The sequence below is a fragment of the Bos indicus x Bos taurus genome, chromosome 3 (assembly GCF_003369695.1).
Source record: "Bos indicus x Bos taurus breed Angus x Brahman F1 hybrid chromosome 3, Bos_hybrid_MaternalHap_v2.0, whole genome shotgun sequence".
NCBI classification, from domain to species: Eukaryota; Metazoa; Chordata; class Mammalia; order Artiodactyla; family Bovidae; genus Bos; species Bos indicus x Bos taurus.
In genome coordinates, this window is record NC_040078.1 from 80086417 (window position 1) to 80109541 (window position 23125).

The 23125-nt window shown below is 39.3% G+C and overlaps 1 protein-coding gene across 4 annotated transcripts in view; it reads right to left on the reverse strand.

Moving 5' to 3' along the window:
• The window catches only part of DNAJC6 (DnaJ heat shock protein family (Hsp40) member C6), a 178040-nt gene that overhangs the window by 26648 nt on the left and 128267 nt on the right, over positions 1-23125 (reverse strand). For all 4 annotated transcript variants that reach the window (XM_027537009.1, XM_027537010.1, XM_027537008.1 and 1 more), the window contains exons 5-12: positions 20680-20802; positions 16268-16401; positions 15435-15629; positions 14415-14532; positions 10947-11026; positions 9913-10106; positions 9732-9812; positions 655-1089 (exon numbers count right to left, since the gene is read on the reverse strand). In XM_027537009.1, the coding sequence (XP_027392810.1) occupies positions 655-1089; positions 9732-9812; positions 9913-10106; positions 10947-11026; positions 14415-14532; positions 15435-15629; positions 16268-16401; positions 20680-20802 (1360 nt within the window). The remainder of the gene's footprint in view (positions 1-654; positions 1090-9731; positions 9813-9912; positions 10107-10946; positions 11027-14414; positions 14533-15434; positions 15630-16267; positions 16402-20679; positions 20803-23125) is intronic.

A 23125-nucleotide genomic window follows, 5' to 3' on the forward strand; every position in this document is an offset into this window, starting at 1 on the left:
CCAACTGCTCCACTCCATCAGCTGTGCTGCTGGCAGGGGTCCCTTAAATATATCTTAAATTAATTAAGTGCTTCTCTGCACAGCAAAAACGTATTCAGAAAACTACAGTTTCAAGAAGCCATTACAGGAAAACTGAGGGAAAGCTCAGGAGTCAAATGACCTAGTTTTGGGCCCAGGGACTCGCTATATAAAAGTACATTACTAATTTGACTCTAAGCCTCTGTTTCCTCAACTAGAAAATGCAGATAACAATAGCACCTTATTTACTGTGTTTTTATAAAGACTGAATTCATGGCTGGTGTTAAATTCCATGTTTGGCAAATAGTGAGTACCCCACAAATAGTTGCTGTTATTATTAATAACAATTCATCAATCTATACCTCCAAGAAGAAATAAATAAGCAGCTGAGGGATTGAAGCCTTAAAAAAAAAGTAAGGGTGATGAACTCAAATATTCTTTCTTAGACTGTCCTACCAAAATGGACAGTATTTCTATTTCCTCTTGTGGTTCCCACTGACATGAAGATACAGACCTTCTGCAGACTTTTAGGGAGATCAGAAAAGGCTAGATTATGAGGAAAGTTCGATTCCACCTGCTTGGCCCAAAAGTTATAATTCAACACTGAGAAGTACACCACAATATGGAAACAATTACCTTCTCCTACTCTCAGTGTTGGAGATGCAGACGTGGAGGTGGCAGATCGGCGTGGTGTGGACTGGGTGGATGTAGGTCCACTCGGGTGAAACACGTCGTCCACCCCTGACTGTCCAGACTGGACGGGACCGGCTGCACCTCCGCCCCCGAACAGGTCACTCAGAAGTTCGGAATTGGAGGGAGGAGCTGCCGGCGAAGAGAAGTTCTTACTCACAGCAGACCCTTCTAGACCCAGAAGATCCACATCCTCAGGGGGTGCAGGGGCAGCTGGCTCCTGCTGCTTTTTGCTGGGCTTCCTGGCTGCGTGAGGTTTGTCACCATTGGCATTGCCATGTGGGCTGGACAGCGTCAGAAGCTCATCGTCTGACTGCTCACTCTCCTGATTCACTAGGGCAGCGTGGTCCTCCTCGCAGAATGACTTCTCCGATTTCTGATCTAAGGAAGGCCAGTATGCCAGAAACAGTCAGTCACCAGCCACAGAATTACTGCTTTTTGTTAGAGTCTACACACTTAAGTTCAGAAAGAGAGAAAGAGCAGCCTGGAAAAAACAATGCTTTTAGACTCTTACTGATGGAAAACTTGATGTATTTCACATAACATTCAATTACTATCTGATGAGCATTTGAGAGGAATATAGCATAGGCATGAAGACCAAAAACTCTAGAATCAGCCCAAGTTTGAATCTCATCTCTGCTACTTACTGGCTCTGTGCTGAGAAAGTGGCTTTACTTCTCTGTGCCTTGGTTTTCCCCTCTGCAAAACGGGAGTAGTAAATAGAACCTAGCTCCCATTGAGTGTTGTGAAAATTACATGAGATTCGATATGGAAAGTGCTCAGATCAATAGTAAGTAGTACTTAAGTGGTTTTTCTTATTTTTAAAATTACTACTACCACCATCCTCTTTTTCTTCCCAGCACTATGCTAGGTGCTTTGAAAAAAAACAAAACATCGTTTCCTAGTCCTTGCTGCCTCCTCTCATGGTCTTTTTCTTCTTCAAATGACCTGCAGCCAAAAGCAGGGCCTTTCTCCCACAGTCTGGAGCAGAAGTGAACCCCATGCCTAATAAGTGACCAGAGGAAATGGCTCTGGTGTTAGGATGGCCCTTTACACCAACTGGGAGGAGCTACTTTCAGCGTAAAATGGGCAGCCGGAAAGATTTGCAGCAGGAAATTCCTTTCTTCTGGGGAAGGAATGGAGAGGCTGGTGAGTGACATTCCAGGCCCTCCATGGGGCAGATGGCCCTATGGAACTTCATCTCCTGGCAGCTAGATCCCTGTTCCAAACCAAGTGCAGATCCACATCCCTCCTCCCCAGTTCTGAAAAGCAAAAAGCTGTGAAAAACTAAAGGTTTCCCTACGTTTGTGGGAAAATCTGACTAGAACTGATGTGAAAGTTACTTATAAATGTCTTCATTGATTTCACTCAGGGCTATGAGTTATGTTTCACTGCAGACATTTTTTTTTTCTTTTTCTTTTTTTATTGAAGGATAATTGCTTTACAGAATTCTGTTGTTTTCTGTCAAACTTCAACATGTATCAGCCATAGGTATACATATATCCCCTCCCTTTTGAACCTCCCTCCCATCTCCCTCCCCATCCCACCCCTCTAGGTTGATACAGAGCCTGTTTGAGTTTCCTGAGCCATACAGCAAATTCCCATTGGCTATCTATTTTACATATGGTAATGTAAGTTTCCATGTTACTCTTTCCATACATCTCACCCTCTCCTCCTCTCTCTCCATGTCCATAAGTCTATTCTCTATGTCTGTTTCTCCACTGCTGCCCTGTAAATAAATTCTTCAGTACCATTTTTCTAGATTCTGTACATGTGCATTAGAATATGATATTTATCTTTCTGACTCACTTCACTCTGTATAATAGGTTCTAGGTTCATCCACCTCATCAGAACTGACTCAAATGGGTTCCTTTTTATGGCCTGAGTAATATTCCGTTGTGTATATGTACCACAAATTTTATCTATTCATCTGTTGATGGGCATCTAGGTTGCTTCCATGTTCTAGCTATTGTAAATAGTGCTGCAATGAACATTAGGATACATGCATCTTTTCAATTTTGGTTTCCTCAGGGTATATGCCTAGGCATGGAATTTCTAGGTCATATGGTGGGTTTATTTCTAGTTTTTTAAGGAATCTCCATACCATCTTCTACAGTAGCTGTATCAATCTACATTCCCACTAACAGTGCAAGAGCATTCCTTCTCCATACCCTCTCCAGCATCTATTGTTTGTAGACTTTTTGATGATGGCCATTCTGACTGGTGTGAGGTGATATTTCATTGTAGTTTTGATTTGCATTTTCTAATAATGAGTGATGTTGAGCATCTTTTCATGTGTTTGTTAGTATGTCTTCTTTGGAGAAATGTCTGTTTAGATCTTTTTTCCACTTTTTAATTGGGTTGTTTTTCCTGGCATGAACTGCTTGTATATTTTGGAAATTAATCCTTTGTCAGTTGTTTCATTTGCTGTTATTTTCTCCCATTCTGAGGGCTGTCTTTTCACCTTGCTTATAATTTCCTTTGCTGTTCTAAAGCTTTTCAGTTTAATCGGTCCCACTTATTTACTTTGGTTTTTATTTCCATTACTCTAGGAGGTGGGTCATAGAGGATCTTGCTTTGATTTATGTCATCCAGCGTTCTGCCTATGTTTTCCTCCTAAGAGTTTTATAGTTTCTGGTCTTACATTCAGGTCTTTAGGAAGTGTTCTAATTTCATTCTTTTACATGCAGCTGTCCAGTTTTCCCAGCACCATTTATTAAAGAGGCTGTCTTTGCCCCATTGTATATTCCTACCTCCTTGTCAAAAATAAGGTACCCATAGGTGCATGGGTTTATTTCTGGGCTTTCTATCTTGTTCCATTGGTCTATATTTCTGTTTTTGTGCCAGTACCGTACTGTCTTGATGACTGTAAGTTTGTAGTATAATCTGAAGTCAGGAAGGTTGATTCCTCCAGCTCCATTCTTCTTTCTCAAGACTACTTTGGCTATTTGGGGTCTTTCGTGTTTCCATGTGAATTGTGAAATTTTTTGTTCCAGTTCTGTGAAAAATACCATTGGTAATTTGATAGGGATTACATTGAATCTGTCCGACTCTGTGTGACCCCATAGACAGCAGCCCAACAGGCTCCTCTGTCGCTGGGATTCTCCAGGCAAGAATACTGGAGTGGGTTGCCACTTCCTTCTCCAATGCATGAATGTGAAAAGTGAAAGTGAAGTCGCTCAGTCATGTCTAACCCTCAGCGACCCCATGGACTGTAGCCTACCAGGCTCCTCCATCCATGGGATTCTCCAGGCAAGAGTACTGGAGTGGGGTGCCATTGCCTGTAGATTGCATTTGGTAGTATTGTCATTTTCACAGTATTGATTCTTCCTACCCAGGAACATGGAATATCTCCCCATCTGTTTATATCATCTTTGATTTCTTTCATTAGTGTCTTATAATTTTCTGTGTATAGCTCTTTTGTCTCCTTAGGTAAGTTTAGTCCTAGATATTTAATTCTTTTTGTTGTAATGGTGAATGGGATTGACTCCTTCATTTACTCTTTCTGATTTTTCATTGTTAGTATACCGAAATACAAGTGATTTCTGTGTATTGATTTTGTATCCTGCAACTTTGCTAAATTCACTGATTAGCTCTAGTAATTTTCTGATACTATCTTTAAGGGTTTCTATGTACAGTATCATGTCATCTGCAAACAGTGAGACTTTACTTCTTTTCTGATCTGGATTCCTTTTATTTCTTTTTCTTCTCTGATTGTGGTAGCTAGGACTTGAATAATAGTGGTGAAAGTGGACTATTGAATAATAGTGGTGAAAGTGGACACCCTTGTCTTGTTTCTGATCTTAGGGGGAATGCTTTCAGTTTCCCAACATTGAGAATAATGTTTGCTGTAGGTTCATCATATATGCCCTTTACTATGTTGAGGTAGGTTCCTTCTATGCCCATTTTTTGAAGAGTTTAAACCATAAATGGGTGCTGAATTTTGTCAAAGGCTTTTTCTGCATTTATTGAGATTATCACATGATTTTTATCTTTCAATTTGTTAATATGGTGTAGAGTCCTTGCATTCTTGGAATAACTCAACTTGATCACAGTGTATGAGCTTTGTGTGTTACTGAATTCTGTTTGCTAAAATTTTGTTGAGGATTTTTGCATCTATGTTCTTCAGTGATATTGGCCTGTAGTTTTCATCTTTTGTGTTATCTTTGACTGGTTTTGGTATCAGGGTGATGGCAGCCTTGTAGAATGAGTTTGGAAGTGTTCTTTCCTCTGACATTTTTTGTAAGAGTTTTAGAAGGATAGGCATTAGCTCTTCTCTAAATATTTGACAGAATCTTCCTGTGAAGCCATCTGGTCCTGGGCTCTTGTTTTTTGGGAGATATTTGATCACAGCTTCAATTTCTGTACTTATAATTGGGTTGTTCATAATTTCTATTTCTTCCTGGTTCAGTCTTGGAAGATTGAACTTTTCTAATAATCTGTCCATTTCTTCCAGGTTATCCATTTTATTGCCATATAGTTGTTCATAATAGTCTCTTCTAATCCTTTGTATTTCTGCATTGTCTGTTGTAACCTCTCCTTTTTTATTTCTAATTTTATTGATTTGATTCTTCTCTCTTTTTTTTTTTTTTTTGATGAATCTGGCTAAAGGTTTGCTAATTTTATCTTCTCAAAGAACTAGCTTTTGGTTTTATTAATCTTTACTATTGTTTCTTTCATTTCTTTTTCATTTATTTCTGCTCAGATCTTTATGATTTCTTTCCTTCTACTAAGTTTTTTGGGGTTTTGTTCTTCCTTTTTCAGCTGTTTTAGGTATAAAGTTAGGTTGTCTATTCGATGAGCTTCTTATTTGTTGAGGTAGGATTGTATTGCTATAAACTTCCCTCTTAGAACTGGTTTTGCTGCATCCCACAGGTTTTGAGTTGTTGTGTTTTCATTGTCATTTGTCTCTCGCAATTTATTTCTTTTTTGATTTTTTCAGTAACCTGTTGGTTATTTAGAAATGTGTTGTTTAATTTCCATGTGTTTGTGTTTCTTTTCTTATAATTGATACCTAGTCTCATAGCTCTGTGATTGGAGAAGATGCTTGCTATGATTTCAATTTTCTTAAATTAATTGAGGTTTGATTTGGGACCCAAGATGTGGTCTATCCTGGAGAATGTTCCATGTGCACTTGAGAAGAAGGTGTATTCTTCTGCATTTGGATGCAAATGTCCTGAAGATATCAATGAGATCCATCTCATCTAATGTGTCATTTAAGACTTGTGTTTTCTTATTAATTTTCTGTTTTGATAATCTGTTCATTGGTGTGAGTGGAGTGTTAAAGTCTCCTACTATTATTGTTACTGTCAATTTCTCCTTTATGTCTGTTACTATTTGTCTTATGTATTGAGGTGCTCCTATGTTAGGTGCATAGATATTTATAATTGTTGTGTCTTCCTCTTGTATTGATCCCTTGATCATTAAAGAATGTCCTTCCTTATCTCTTGTAATATTCTTTATATTAAGGTCTATTTTTTTGGATAGGAGGATTGCTACTCCAGCTTTCTTTTGCTTCCCATTTGCATGGAACATATTTTTCCTTCCTCTCACTTTCAGTCTACATGTGTCTTTAGGTCTGAAGCAGGTTTCTTGTAGACAGCATATATATGGGTCTTGTTTTTGTATCCATTCAGCCAGTCTGTTTCTTTTTGTTGGAGCATTTAATCCATTTACATTTAAAGTAATTATCATGTTCCTATTGCCATTTTCTTGACTGTTTGGGGTTGATTTGTAGATCCTTTTTCTTCTCTTGTATTTCTTGACTATGTCAGTCACTTTAACATTTGTTGTAAAGCTGGTTTGGTGGTACTGAATTCTCTTAACTTTGGCTTGTCTGAAAAGCTTTTCATTTTTCCATCAATTTTGAGTGAGATCCTTGCTGGGTACAGTAATCTTGATTGTAGATTTTTCCCTTTCAGTACTTTAAATATACCCTGCCATTCCCTTCTGGCCTGCAGAGTTTCTGCTGAAAGATCAACTGTTAAGTGTATGGGGTTTCCCCTGTATGTTACTTGTTGCTTCTTCCTTGCTGCTTTTAATATTCTTTGTGTTTAGTCTTGCTAGTTTAATTAGTATGTGTCTTGGCATGTTTCTTCTTGGGTTTATCCTGTATGGGCTCTTTGTGCCTCTTAGACTTGATTGACTATTTCCTTTTCCATGTTGGGGAAATTTTCAACTATAATCTCTTCAAAATTTTTACCTTATTCTGCTCTTCAGAAGTTATTTCCACCATTTTATCTTCCAGCTCACTGATTCGTTCTTCTGTTTCAGATATTCTGCTATTGATTGCTTCTAGAGTTTTTTTAATTTCAGTAATTGTGTTGTTTGTCTCTGTATGTTTATTCTTTAATTCTCCTAGGTCTTTGTCAATTGATTCTTGCATTTTCTCCATTCTGTTTTCAAGTTTTTGATCATTTTTACTATCATTATTCTGAATTCTTTTTCATGTAGTTTGCTTATTTCCTCTTCATTAATTTGGACTTCTGTATTTCTAGTTTGTTCCTTCCTTTGCATAGTATTTCTCTCCCTTCTCATTATTATTTTTTTTAACTTATTGTGTTTGAGGTCTCCTTTTCCCAGGCTTGAAGGAAAGTTGAATTCTTTCCTTGAAGAAGGTTGAATTCTTTCTTCCTTTTTGTTTCTGCCCTCCTAAGGTTGGTCCAGTGGTCTGTGTAAGCTTCGTACAGGGTGAGAATTGTGCTGAGTTTTTGTTTGTTTGTTTTTCCTCTGATGGGCAAAGCTGAGTGAGGTGGTAATTCTGTCTGCTGATGATTGGGTTTTTATTTTTGTCTTTTTGTTGTTTATGTGAGGCATCCTGCACAGGGTACTACTGGTGGTTGGGTGATGCCAGGCCTTGTATTCAAGTAGTTTCCTTTGTGTGAATTCTCACTATTTGACACTCCCTAGGGTTAGTTCTCTGGTACTCTAGGTCTTGGAGTCAGTGCTCCCACTCCAAATGCTCAGGGCTTGATCTACAATGTTGCAAACTTTATGAGGGCAGTGAGGCCAACAGAGAGTACCAGGACCTCAGCGTTTGACTTTTCTACTTTTCTGATGTTTCACCTCCCCAAATTTCACAATATAGCCATTTCCTCGCAAACCAGAAGGGAAGATCCTTGAGGACTGGGGATATCCTTGTTTCTCTAGCCCCTATTACAATGCCTGGTCCATTGCAAAAGCTCAATGTGTGATCTGGTCTGCCTAAAGCTGGGACACCTACAGCAGCAACTTCTTCCAGCCCCTCACTGCAGACATTTTAACATATTTAATGACATGCTGTTGTCTGAGATACACTCAGGGGTGCTAAGTAATATGCAGTTTATTTATCATATTGACTTTCTAACGTGCAAAAAATTCTTCATTCCTAAATCCATCTGGCTCTGTGCAGTTCAGTTAAAAGACTGTGCATTTGTGCTAAACCTATTTTATAGCCTGATAAGAAGATTTCTCAAGTACTTACTAAAATAGCAGAGGAAAGTAAAAGTAAAGTCTTATTAAAAGCTCTTATGTGAAGAAGCAAGATGAAGGAAAAACCAAGAGGGGACTGGGAAATCTACCTGCTATCTAGATTTCATTGGGTTTTCCCATTTTTAAAATGTTTTTGATCCCAATTCTCAGTAGAAAATTCTGAAAGAATCTAAAAAGGGTGGATATATGTACAACAGATTCACTTTATAGTACACCTGAAAACACCACAACATTGTAAATCAACTATTTCCCAATAAAAATTTTAAAAAAAGAAAATTCTGAAAGTAAACCTTTCAATTCAAAGGAATTCTATAAACAACTTTTTCATCACACATGGAAAACTCTGTGTAGGCAATGGGAATAGTGTGTTATATTGACACGGAAAGGAAAGTCAACCAAGAGGATTTTAAGTACACTATTGCCAGAGGCAGGTTCCTACCCCTTTCTTAAGAAAGTCCTTACCATGGAATTCCGAATTCAATCTTGCAGTTAACCTCAGCAAACTCTAAAGCAAAGGGGTGTTGCTGCTGCTGCTGCTAAGTCGCGTCAGTCGTGTCCGACTCTGTGTGACCGCATAGACGGCAGCCCACCAGGCTCCTCCGTCCCTGGGATTCTCCAGGCAAGAACACTGGAATGGGTTGCCATTTCCTTCTCCAATGCACGAAAGTGAAAAGTGAAAGTGAGGTCGATCAGTTGTGTCCGACTCCTAGCGACCCACGGACTGAAGCACGCCAGGCTCCTCCGTCCATGGGATTTTCCAGGCAAGAGTACTGGAGTGGGGTGCCGTTGCCTTCTCCCAAGCAAAGGGGTATCAATCAGAATACCAATGCTAATCTACTGGGAGCTGTCCAGAGTTTTATGTTGGGAAAGATTCTAATATCTCCAGGTTCTGCAAAAAAGGATATTGCAATCAAGTCCAACCTCTGTCAAGGTTTTTAAAGCAAGTAGCAGACATATAAGAATCACAGGGATGGCAGAGCCTGGTGGGCTGCCATCTATGGGGTCGCGCAGAGTCAGACACAAATGAATCGACTTAGCAGCAGCCGCAGCAGCAGCAGAGATATGTAGGTAGTGTTTGCCTTCCCTGCACCAGGGAAGCTCAGCTCTGCTCTGCTAGTGGTCAAAGCCCTGGGCAGGGTGGAGGTGGGTGTTGCCAGATTTTTTATTTTTGGAGAATTTAGTTAAGGCCGTGAGATAGAGTTCTTTGCTAATTTTTTGTGTGTGTCAGCAGTGTAAATGGAGATCCTAGAAAATACCATGATTATTCATAAACCCAGTGCTGTGAGCCAAAACACCGCATAATAGAAAAGGTAGAGTTCAGCTTAAAATGGCCTTTTGCATCAGTCTAATAGCATCCATGGAGTTCAGAGTAGGAAAGTTGCCTCATATGGAAAAGGAATGAGCAGGAAGAATGTGAAATAACATGTTAGATAGATGACTTCTTAGTGTTGTTTTTACTTTAGACTGTTTCAAGGACTAATCATTTTTATAGAAGAACCATGTGATTTAACCATCTAACCATGTAACTTAAAGAAATGCTTGGAAATAAATACCTTGCCAGCAGAGAGTGGAAAAGAAGCCACCTTGCCCAAAATGTCTGGGATTATCTGGAGGGATATCTATTGGAGCCTGTCCTGCAAGACAAAAGATATCAAGGAAACACGGGAAATAAATCAATGAGATAAATAACACAGAGGCTTCATTCTGAAAACTAAACCACTGGATGACTCATACCTCCTAAGACCAGAGTATCTTGATGCTCCTGGTGAGAAGAGAAGAGGATGCTGGGGTTGACATCTTTTGTGCAGTAATGTTCCCACGGTGGGGTTAGCTCCATCACTTTGTCGTGAGGCTGTAGTTCTACATCCAGAGTTACCTGAAATAGCTGAGGATATTTTTCTGGTACATCACATGCATCCAACTCAGGCCTAAATAGGAATTTAGAAGAATAAGGTCAGTGAAAAACAATGGAACCAGTATGACGTTCAATGCAGAAACCATTGTAGATGGATTCTGAGGTTCAGACTGAGACTCATTTCTAAGGAAAAATCAACCATTACCACATAAGAGACTTTACTGTTCTGAGCCTCAGTTTCCTCATCGAGATAAAAGAGGAGAGGAATGCCTACTTGTAGAATTTAGATACTACTGCTTGTGAAAGCATTCCAGATAGCAGGGCAGATATATCCTGACGGTGTACACTGGCATGTCCAAATCAGTTGTTAAAATAGTGAAAAAGGCTCACAGCCACCATCCTGAGCTCCTGAATGTCTACTCCTAACCTGGCTCTAGCAATTCCCACCTATCACCCCAGTTTCAGCCACTCTCGTGGGTCCCCTAGACTGCACTATAATACAGCAACTAATATCTGATGCAGAGGTCCCAGGGGACTCTGCTTCAGTGCTACCGCCAGGCATCCATTCTGATGGGTCTTTGTTGATTCCATTTCCTTCCCTGTTGCAAAACACAAAGAAATACAGATGCAAAGGATGACCATACTGAAACTCTGTTCCTTCTCTGCTCACTTCTGTTCCCCCACAAGGTATTTCAGATCTTTTCATTTGAAGTCTGATCCATTTGTGTTTATGACAAATTATATCCAACTGAGAGTTGTAAAATGCAACCAGCCTCCAGTATGTTGCTAAGCCACAGGCACAGGATTTGGGGTGACGGGGAAGCTGTCACATGGGCACTAATTGCTGGCACTAACTGCCAGAATTTCACAGCTCCTTGGATTGAAAAGGCAGGTTGGCCCAAGTAGCACTTACTTGGTGAACTTTAAAACTGTTGTGTCCAGTGGAATGAATCCAGTATGAAACTGAAGCTGAAATATTTGAGTGTTGGTCACCTAAAAAATACAAAAGCAGCACATTACAATCAATCAGTGAAGAGGGAACCAGATCAAATGATTATATTTGGGGGAGTCATACATCATCAACTGCTTCTATATCTGCACTTTGAATTTTTAGTTTACTAGTTACTTTGAAGTTTACTATGAATATTAAACAACCTCATTTGGATCTAGCCCAGCTTCACTTCCAACCTCTCCTCTCCATAAACTCTTTTGTGGCAAGCCATTCCCTCATCTCTGAGACCCTATGTTCTTGCACCTTGCCATACTTTGACTCATCTCATTCCTTCTGTCCAGGATGCCCCTGTTCCAACCTGATGAACTTTCCTTCTGTCCAGGATGCCCCTATTCCAACCTGATGAACTAATCCTTCAAGATCCACCTTCACATCTTCTGTAGCCTTTCTGAGCCACCACTGGATAGAATAAACTGCTACCTTTATGCCATCTCATCCTACCTCTATAATGGTAGTGGATACTCATACATGTGTGAATTTCCCCTGAACTCCTAAAAGGCAGTCTTACTTTTGTCAATCCTAAACCCCTAGGCAATGACTGCCATAGAACATGTACTTAGAAAATACTTGGTGACTTAAAATACGAACATTTGCTATGAACATTAGGGTGCATATATATTTTCAAATTAGTGTTTTCATTTTCTTCAGACAGATACCCAAGTGTGAAATTGCAGGATCAGTTGGATAGTATCACTGACTCAATGAACATGAGTTTGAGCAAACTCCAGGAGATAGTGAAGGACAAGGAAGCCTGACATGCTGCAGTCCACGGAGTCACAAAGAGTCAGACACAACTTAGTGACCGAGCAACGACAACAACATGGTAGCTACTCTTCACTTGAGGGGGAGGGAAACGCTATATTGCTTTCCATATTGCTGTAGCAACTTACATCCCCACCAGCTGTGTATTAGGGTTCCCTTTCCTCCACATCACTGCCACAATAACACTTGATATTTCTTGTCTTTTTGACAATAGCCATTCTATTCTGATGGGTGTGAGGTGATATCTCAGCGTGGTTTTGAGTTGCATTTCCCTGATGATTAGTGATGTTGAGCATCTTTTCATGAGTCTGTTGGCCATCTGTATGTTTCTTTGGGGGAAAAAAAATGTCTGTTTAGGTCTTGTGCCCATTTTTAAATTGGATTGTTTGTTTTCTTAATATTGAGTTCATAGCAGTATTATTCACAATAGATATGGAAGAATCTGAGTGCCCATTGACAGATGAATGAATAATGTGATATATGTTAATCATATACATATATATGTGTATATATATACACACATACACATATACATATATATTTATGTAGCATAAAAAAAGAATAAAATCTTGCCATTTGTAGCACCATGCACGGACCTGAAGGGTATTATGCTTAGTGAGATAAGTCAGACAGAGAAAGAGAAATACTGTATGCTTTCACTTATATGTGGACTATAAAAAACAAACAAACAAAAATGAACAATAAAACAGGAACAGACTCACACACACATGGAACAAACCAGTGGTTGTCACAGGGGAGAAATGTGAAATAGGTGAAGGAGACTAAGAGATACAAGTTGCCAGTTACAAAATAAAGTCACAAGAATGTAGTATATGGCACACGAGGGAGCATAGTCAATATTTTATAACAACTCTGTATGGTGTATACTCTATAAAAATAACAAATCACTATGCTGGACACTTGAAATAATATAACATTTTAAGTCAACTGTACTTCAATACATAATTTTTTTTAATGCAATTACTTGTAGCGTCATTTGTGATATCCCAACAGTGGCAATAACTCAAATGTTCACCAAATGATGAAGGGATGAACAAAAGCTATATAATCATAAAACGGAACACTGTCTGGCTATGTAAAGTACTGATACAGCAAGGATGAACCTTGAAAACATTAGGCTAAGTGGAAGAAGCCAGCCACAAAAGAGCATACATTGTACGGTTCCATTTATATGAAATGTCTAAAATAGGCAAGTCCATAGAAATAGAAAGCAGATTCCTGGTTGCCTAGGGGATGGAAGAGGAGGAATGGACTGCTGCTAATTAGTGGCTGCTAATATACATAGAGTTTCCTTTGTGGGTGATGAAAACGTTTGGGAATCAGACCGCAGTCCTGTACAGCTCTTTGACAGTACTAAAGATAAGAGCGCTGCATACTTCAAAAGGGTGAATTTTATGTTATATCAAATGTATTCCAATTGAAAAATTGAAAAAATGTAATTACTTAATCCCACGTTCTTAACAGAGATATCTCCTCTCACAGTGATCCAAACAGGGCACTGTAAAGAAAGACAGGCTGCTACAGAGCAAGATTTGCTCTTCCGCTTCAGGGCTGCTGTCTCCCGGCAACACCACCTGGGCAGTCACAACTTCCAAGTCTTAGTTTTCTCCCCGGTAGAAAGAGGGCAATGGGCATAAGTTTTTTTTTTGTTTGTTTTCTTTTTTTTTTATTGAAGTATAGTTGATTTAGAAGGTTGTGTTAATTTCTGCTGCACAGCAAAGTGATTCAGTTATATATATATATGTATACGTATATTTATATATAAATATACACACATTCTTTTTTATATTCTTTCCCATTACAGTTTATCACAGGGTATTAAATATAGTTCCCTGTGGTATTCAGTGGGACACTGTTGTTCATCTATTCTATATACAATAGTTTGCATCTGTTAAGCGCAAACTCCCAATCCATCTCCCTCTCTGCCTTGACAACCACAAGTCTGTTCTCTCCATGAGTCTGTCTGTGTTTTGTGGATAAGCTCATTTGTATCATATTTTAGATTCCATATATAAGTGATGTGTGTGTGCATGCTAAGTCGCTTCAGTCATGTCTGACTCTTTGCGACTCTATCAACTGTAGCCCTCCAGGATCCTCTCTGTCCACGGGATTCTCCAGGCAAGAATACTGGAGTGGGTTGCCATGCCCTCCTCCAGGGGATCTTCCTGACCCAGGGATTGAACCCGAGTCTCCTATGTCTCCTGCACTGGCAGGCGGGTTCTTTACCACTAGTGCCACCTGGGAAGCCCAAATAAGTGACAGCACATGGTATTTGTCTTTCTCTTTCTGACTTACTTTATTTAGTATGATAATCTCTAATTCCATCCATGTTGCTGCAAATGCCATTATTTGACGGTTTTTATCTGAATAATACTCCATTGTATGTATGTATATATGTACATACAACATCTTCATCCATTCATCTATTGATGGACATATACGTCATTTCCGTAAGTAATCTTTAAATGTTTTTTCTAACTCTAAAACCAGAAGTTATTCAAGCCCAACGTGATACAGAAAAAATACTGAAATGCTCCTGTTAAAGGGTCAGCTGAGCTTAAGTCATGATTCTTTCTGAAACCATACCTTAGCCTGTAGCCTGCTTCCAATTGTTGACCTCAAGTGATACATGGAAACAACCACATCTCCTTGCACAGTGATGCTCAAAGGAATGAAGATTTTTCCATCTTGGACACGGTATTCCCTTTAAACAGAGACAAAAACATACTGAAAGGGAGTCTAATTTGGCACAATAACATAGATTTACAGGTATAGTCCTCTGTGACTCTGGTCAAAGCATCTGTTTGTGCAGGCCTGAGCCCAGGAACTATTTCCTAACTTAAGCACAGTTAGGAGAACAGTCTATGCCAACTGGATGCAAAGTGGTTCTGCCATGAGATGCCACTGGTCTTCTGCCAGGTCCTCCCTCTTCATCCCATCCTGATTTGTAGATCAATCAATTGCCCATTAGCAGAAATCACTCTCTTCAAATATGGGTAGTCTTAATGTATTTACCTTTCCCTAATTGTAATTTTATGGTAAGAACAGAGAGAGAGAACAAAAACTTCAATGGAGATCAATATAGAAACAGCAGTGAAATACTCTGTGAAGGTCTTGTATAGCAATCTTGAAATTCAATCTATTTCAAATTAACTTCACTTCCTGTTATCACACAGTCCCTTTTCTCCATATCCCCTACCACTTCCCACTGGCACCTGCTCTTTATAATAGGTTCTGAAACATTTTAGTTACATCACCATCCACCTAGTTGCTCACATAGAAACCTCATTCATTTCCAATTCCTCCACTGTCCTCACAAATTCTTATCAAGGTCATCTCCTTTAATGTCCAGGCCTTGTGCCCACACCACTTTCTTAACCCTCATTATAACTCATGTGAGTCCCTTAGCTTGTATCACCACTTGAAGGGGGCTACAGCATCCCTTGATTTCACTGTGCTTTTCTATGATTACCACCTATGTTGAACATTTTTTTTAAATTACCGGCCATTTCACAATGATATAGTCCTCAAAGGAAGAATAGGATCCAACTTACACAGGAATGGAGCAGTTCACAAGGAGAAATGAAGAAAGGCATCACGACTTACTTCATTCGTTCAAAATCTGCACAGGTTGTATATATTTTGGTTTCTCCAATCAGTACATCGCAGTAAGGGCGACATCCATTTCTCTGTTTGTTGAAAAAAGGAACTGGACTGACAGTGATCGACTTAATTGTGAGAGGCTTGAAGTGAGGGCGGTAGGGTTTGTCTGCTAGGAGGTCACACATGTAGCCCAGGTACCTAAAACACAAGACTGACATTCTGTTGGTGGCAACAACACCAGAAGAAATAAGCAATCGATTTGCTATAAAGTTTATTGTCATATGTTATTAACCTACAGTAAAAATTTACTGTGTTAGTCCCTTAGACATTAACTGGCAAAAGAGAAATGTTGCCAATGATTTAGGAAAGCTTTTATCTAATGACACTGCTGTACTTCCCTCCAAAGATCTCATAGTGAGATATTTATTAAATAAAAAAAGTTTACGGGAGCTTTACACTTTACTCAATATTTGATCTAGCAGGTTAAATTTGTTATCAGCTGAAGGCTGGCTTTGGGGGGGAAGTCAGAATTTATCATCAGAAGCAATTTTTTTAGTCTTTTGGCCATACTGCATGACATGTGGGATCTTATTCCCCTACCGGGGATCGAACCTGTGCCTCCTGCACTTGAGGCAGGGAGTCTTAACCAGTGAACCACCAGGGAAGTCTCCAGAAGCAATTTTTAATCCAAAAGGAAGCAAAAAGATACAATGTAAATAAGAGAAACAAGACACTCTGACTAAAGAAAAGATAATATGTCAGTTATTTAAAGATCTTTATCTTTTTTACGGACATGATACTAGTTAGACCATGCCTGTGCCAAGAGCTGACTTTACCTCCTGTGGGATGGTGAAAGTCCAATTCCTGGTCGCTTTGCGTAGAGCAATCGAACGGCTGGGCCAGGAGTAGAGTAGAGATTACAGAAAATGAACATAGCACCAACCAGAATCGATGATGCTGCCCGTCCATCCTATCAAAGAAAATGTATAAACTTGTCACAAATATGCGCCAGTCAGGCAACTCAGCACCTGCAGTGTGATTAAAAGAGACATGTCAGGGTGGGAAGTCTGGGGGCGGTGGGATGTGGAGGAGAGAAGACCTAATTGGAGGTACTCATCAATTCAAAAATTGTTCACTTGAAAACCAAAATCTGTTCCAATTATTTAAATCACAAAGCAGCAAGGGAAGGCTTGTTCTTAGGATATGATTGACTCTGCTAACCTAAGAAACCCAGCAATATAAATTTGATTTGTACTTACTTACTGAAAAATAATCTAGTCTTCAAAGTAACTTTGGACTGGAAGGATGAGAACAGTTGAGGTCTCTCAGTTTAGGGTGAAGGTAAAGAGTTCTCAGGTTAGGCAAATACTGCTTGTTGGACTATGCCTGGTGTACATTTTATCCAAAGTATGTTCTCAGATTGATATAAAATAAAGAAGTTTCACGTGATTCAACCATGTTTGGTAAAGGAATGCACGCAGTAACATTCCTGACAGATGGTAAGCCAGCTTCTTCTAGAATACTTTAAGTGACAGGGATCATCCTGTTTCAGGAAGAACTCCAAGTTCTTCCTTATACTGAGTATGTTGAAGTTGCAATGTATTCCACTCAATGATCCTCGTTCTTCCTTCTGTCAGGACAAAGAGGAAACCTACTCCTTTCTCCCAGGACAACCCTTCACATATTTGAAATACTCTCAATCAACTTTTCTATTTTCCAGGTTGAAAACACACCTGAACTGTGACGGTTAATTTTATGTGTCAACTGATTGGGCTAAGAGATGCCCAGAGAACTGGTAAGACATTATTTCTGTGTGTGCCCGGGGCGTTCGGTGTCGGGGGTGGGGCGGTGCGTTTCTGCAAGAGATCAGCATTGAATCAGTAGACTGAGTAGAGGTATATACCCTCACCACAGTGGGCTGGCATCACCCAATCTACCAAGGGCCCAAACAGAACAAAAAGGCAAAGGAAGGAAGAATTTTCTTTGTCGTCTTAAGCTGGGACCTCCATCTTCTGTTCTTGGACATCGGAACTCTTGGTTTTTGAGCCAACACCAGTGGCCTCCTCGGTTTTCGGGTCTTTGGACATAGACTAAATGTTACTACTCCCTTTCTTGATCCACCATCTTCCAGCAGGTGGACTGTGGGACTTCTAGGCTTCCAGAATCCCTTGAGCCAATTCCTATAATAAATCGCCTCTTGCATATGTATCTCTGTATCATCCCATCAGTTCTGAGAATCTTGACTACCACACCATTTCTTCGATTCTTCCTCATTTGATGTTTCATTTTAAGAGAGATCATCATTTGATGGACTTCCTCTGAACAGACTCCAGTTTAAAAACAACAGCCTTAAATGTGCTGCCCAGATGTGAAATGCAAGATATAAGATGTGTTCTGACCAAACTAGAGAGGAAATACCATTTTCCTTTGTGTGGTAAGAACACTATGCTTTTATTAACATAGCCCCACACTAAACTAAATGCAAGCTAAATCATACCATAAGCTTTTATTGATCTTTCTATCCAGTAGAACTGTGAGCCCTTTTTCAGATGATGTGATAATAGATAAATATACTTAATCTTTAAGAACCAGAATTCAGGACTTTACATTTATCCTGTATTTAATTTCACATTAGTGGTTTCTATTAACCTGTAAAAACTTCCAAGATCCAGATTCATTATGTGACCTTCCTAGCCTGAGAAAGCTGATAAGCTTATCTCCACATTTTCAAAGTTGTTAATTAAAAGGACAACCAAATGCAACGTTTTCCTGGGAAGATGCTGATCCATTAATCACCCTTCTTTGGAAGCAATATTCAGCCAATTTTTAACTAAATGTATAACAATTTAGCCCAAATTTTTCTATCTTGAATATAAGACATAGGGAAATACCTCTACTAATCTATTAGTCTTATTCCAAAAGTTCAGTTGCTTTGACATGTAGGTTTATAATGAATCAGCATGGACTTCTTTATTCTAAGAGTTTAAAATTATCTACGCAAAAATTGTATTAGAATTTCACCTTGAATCACCATCAGGCTCACCAGTCTGTAACTTTTCAAGGTCAACTCCTCTGTCTTTTGGGGAAAAAACCTCCTTTCCTTGCCTGCCTGGCACTCTTTTTCCTGTTTCCTGATAACATATAAGGAACCCATATTTTCTTCTCCAAGTGCTTTTAGCATTCTGTCACATAATTTAAGTCTAGAGAGAGGATTATTGTTAAGTACTGTGATGCGATTTACTATCTCACTACCTCTCAGCTTTGTTTTAATTATCATTGTCCCTCCCTTTCTAGCTTGACATCTGTTCCCCTGAGGAAGGAACAGAATAAAGGATTGACAGTTTTACTGTGTGCCTCAAGCATTTGTTGCTGTCCTTACTCCAAGGACAGTTTTTTTAAAAGACATACTTCTCAATCTTAATTCTAGAATTTTAGAATTTAGTCTTCCTGACACTCTTTTAACAGGTTCATGGCTCTTAGATATGTGTTCGCTCCCTTTATCTGCTATCCAGGTCTTTTAAAAGTTTTATTCGTTTTTTTTTTTTTTTTTTTAATTAAAAGACGAATATATGCTTTTAAATTTTATTTATTTATTTATTTATTTATTTTTGACCGTGCTGGGTCTTCACTGCTTTGCTCAGGCTTCCTCTAGTTGTGGCAAGAGGGCTTCTCATCGCAGTGGCTTCCCTTGTGGAGTGCACGCTTAGTAGTTTTGGTTCACGGGCTTAGCTGAACCAACTAAGTTCTGCGGCACGCAAGATCTTCCTGGGCTGGGGATGGAACCCATGTCCTCTGCATTGGCAGGCAGATTCTTATCCACTGTGTCACCAAGGAAGTCCATGTGCTTATTTTTAATAATAATAAAAAAAGGAGTATATAGAATAAAAATAAGTGCTCCCACCTCCAGCTTCAATTCCATTTCTGAAGACTTAGTGCAGACTTCCAACTCATACATGTCCAACACATGAAAGCCTGGAGAGCAGACTATAGGGTCTTAACTCTTTGTCTGCCTCTTTTTTTTTCTTCTTTCATTGGGTTTTTATTTGTCATGATTGTATCATCAGAACTGGGAGCCTCTGGTCTCTCTCAAGCCATCTCCTCTTACAAAGCCACCAGACCTAGGCTTGTTGAACTTTTAGAAAGTTTCTAAGTGAAGAGAAAAATCACCAAAGTGCCTAAAGGCTGCTTGGTCTCTAAAATAATCTGTCTTTTAAACAATCTGTTCTGCCTCTAAAAGGAAAACTCTTCGGCCTTTCACATTAAACTGCTATGAACACCAAGTGTTTTTCCTTTATTACCAAGACTTTGGGGATGTGAAATGGAAAGAAGAAAAAATGTTCTCAGCTTTCATCCCTTTTTTAGCCAACTGACTCTTAAGAAAGAGGGGAAAAGTCATCAACTAAGATTATAGCAAAATATATACCCTAAAGTTTATCAACATAATGAATAGTTCTAATACTTGAGCTCAGATTTCACTTTTGTGCTCCTTTCTTCACGTAGTCCATCACTTATTCTTATCTCTAGTACCTGGGATACAGAGGTAAAAAAGGCACAGTTCTTGCCCACAAGATGCTTGTAGTCTAGTGGGAAAACAGGCAGGTCACCAGGTCATGATGATGCGGTACATTAAATGCCACCAAAGATATTTAGATATATAATCGAATGTCCATATTGTGAAAAAGAAGACTTTACCTAAAGTTGAGTTTAAAGCAATATGCAAAAGCCCTCCAGAGGGAAGGTTGAGTAAAGGGACTCTAGGAGGTCAGTGGTCAGAAAAATCATCAGTCCCTCTAGAACTGCTATAAAATATCGTCAATCTATGTGACTGCATACAAGGGCATAAATGTCTTTTAATTTTGTTTTTATTCAAACATAAAGGTAAGAGAATAAAATATTCCAATATGCTTATGTCAATTCTATTCACCCAAAACTCTGGCATTTTTGCCTGGGCATCCATAGCTCTTGTTTCTACCTCTTTTATATTAGTAATAGCATATTTCAGAGGCTCTGTGCTATGGGGGTTGTATACATATCTGCCTCTCCCACTGGCATTCGAGTTTTAAGGCAAGAATAATGCGTTCCCCTCATTTATAACCCTTACATCATGTAATTTCTAAGGAGGTTCTTAATAAATGTTTATTCAATATAAGCATTACCTGCTCACTAGTCTATATAAGGCCATTTGTATTTGACCAAACCAAACCAGCAAACACGACAGCCACGTCAGCAACATGAAAAGGTTACTCACCAAGCAGTGGACAACACAGACGTTTTTGGGATTCTGTAGTAGCCAGTTATACATATTCCGACACACAGCAAAGAGGTTGTGCAGGCTGGGGGCCTGCCTGATGGGCCAACTGCATTCTGAGACCTAAAGGAACACAGCAGAAAGGAATGAATTCCCAAGCAACTCCCTCTCCATGAGCAGGTATCACACCAAACAACTTCTGGAAGTGACACAGTGGGAAGAGTTGGGAACAGGGTCCAAACACAGAAGAGTTTAATCTTGTAATTTTTTTTACTTTAAAAATTCTGTTTCAGTAAATGGTATGAAAACACAGTTTGAAATACATTTTAAATTAAACTGGATGATTTAAACTACCTATTTGGATTTTTAAAAATTCTGTGGGGTTACACTGAATTTAACTTCTATTTAGTACAAAATGTTTTGATCTGCCTACTAGATGCTTAATTATAGGGTTACATTATAAATCCTGCACTACCCTTAATTGTATCCAAGCTGATAAAAGTGAAAACATGAAAAAGTGCTGCTGAGTAAGCCAAAGATAAGCTTTTTCAGGGGTCTTATTTCTTTCTCTTTTAATGAAGGAACCCACAACTCCATGGGGTGATATCTGGCATTTTCATTCATTTAACACATACAATCATTTAGCACATTATAGAACACTGACTACATATGTAGAATTCTGCTTGGCTCTGATCTGAAAAATCATGTAAGATGGGTACTAATACGATTCCCATTTTGCAAATGAGAATACTGACTCTCAGAGGTCGTCTTATCTAAAGTCACACCACTGGTTAGCACCAGGATTGCAACCAAGGTCTTCTGAATGTAAGTCACTTTGCTGCAACAGTATACTGGCTGAGACTGTTATTTGCCTCAAAATTCTAGGTACGAGTCTCAGTAGGGAAAAGCTTAGATTTAGGCAAACTCATGAAAACAGAGAAGCCTGGAGGGCTCCAGTTCATGGGGTGGCAAAGAGTCAGACATGACCGAGCTACTTTCACTTTCACTTTTCTTCTCAATGAGCTCTCTGGTCTTTCCTGGTGGCTCAGATGGTAAAGGATCTGCCTGTAATGCAGGAGACCTGGGTTCAATCCCTGGGTCAGGAAGATCCCCTGGAGGAGGGCATGGCAACCCACTCCAGTATTCTTGCCTGTGGAGAACTCCATGGACTGAGGAGAGTCGGACATGACTCAATGACTAACACCTTCACTTTTCTTCAATGACCTCGCTAAGCCTTTCTCCATAAAATATTGTGAATGATAATCACCTACCTACCTTATAGGATTGTGGCTACCACATGAGACTGTATTTCAAAGGCTTAGCTCAGTATTTGACACACACAAAATGATCAACAAATACTGGCTATCACTATTATTATTTTTAATCAGGTAACTGTAGTGCAAATCCTTAAGGTCAGATAGAGGCAACTATGGTTGAAAAAAATGAATAAAACCCTTTTGGGCAAAAGTTTAGACTGAAGGATCAGATCATACAAGGCCTTGTTAAGAACTGAGAGAAATATTTAAGAAGGAAAGTAACTCTTATTAGATTTCAGTATGAAGAAAGGATATAGATGACAAAAGACAAAGTCAGAAAGAACAGTCAGATGGCTGTAAGTGGAATCTAAGTAAGAAACGATGGTGGCTTAGGCTAGATGAGTGGTAGTAGGACACACAAAGACTTGAGGAATTCAAAAAATAGACAGGAAGTGGAATGCCTGTATACAAGACTTAGTGATCAATCAGAGGGTGGCAGTGCATGAGTGTAGACGGGGATGTGCAGACAGAGGACACAAAAATGACTGCCAGATTTCCCGCCTGAATGGCTGGATAAAAGGATGGGAGGTGCCATTATTGAGACAGGGAATTCTGGTCAAAGGAACAGGCTTTTACAGACGCTGTCATTAAAAAGTGCTCTGCAACACTAACAATACTGGTCTAAGAAAACCCATATGTCCCCAGTTCTTTACATTTAACAGTAGGGAAAGAGAGGTAGGAATAATCTGTTTGGTTCACGCTTTTCTAGTAACCATATAGTAACTAGTCAAAATATGGGTGGGAAATTATCTGTGCTGTCTAGAGTTGACACCCGAAAGCAAACACAGAGTTTCTCTCTCTGTGGATGCCAAAAACCCCATTCTTTTTGGTTAGTTTGTAACTTTTTTTCCTGTAAAATGATCATAGGTGGCATCAGAAGACTTTCCAGGTTGTTAATTATCCTAGACCTTTGGGAATGACAGGTGCAATTTATCTTTATTAAACAAAATAGACAAAACACCTAATAAAGGTACCGAACAACTCAGGGTAGCCAGTGTTGAGCCTCTGTCAATTTAAACTCCATAAAGCTTGCCGCTGTCACCTAATATGATTTAAGGCTGTTTCTGGCCCATTCTTTATCCTCAAAGAGATTCCCCATTGATGTGCTCTCAAGGTATGGAAATAATGAT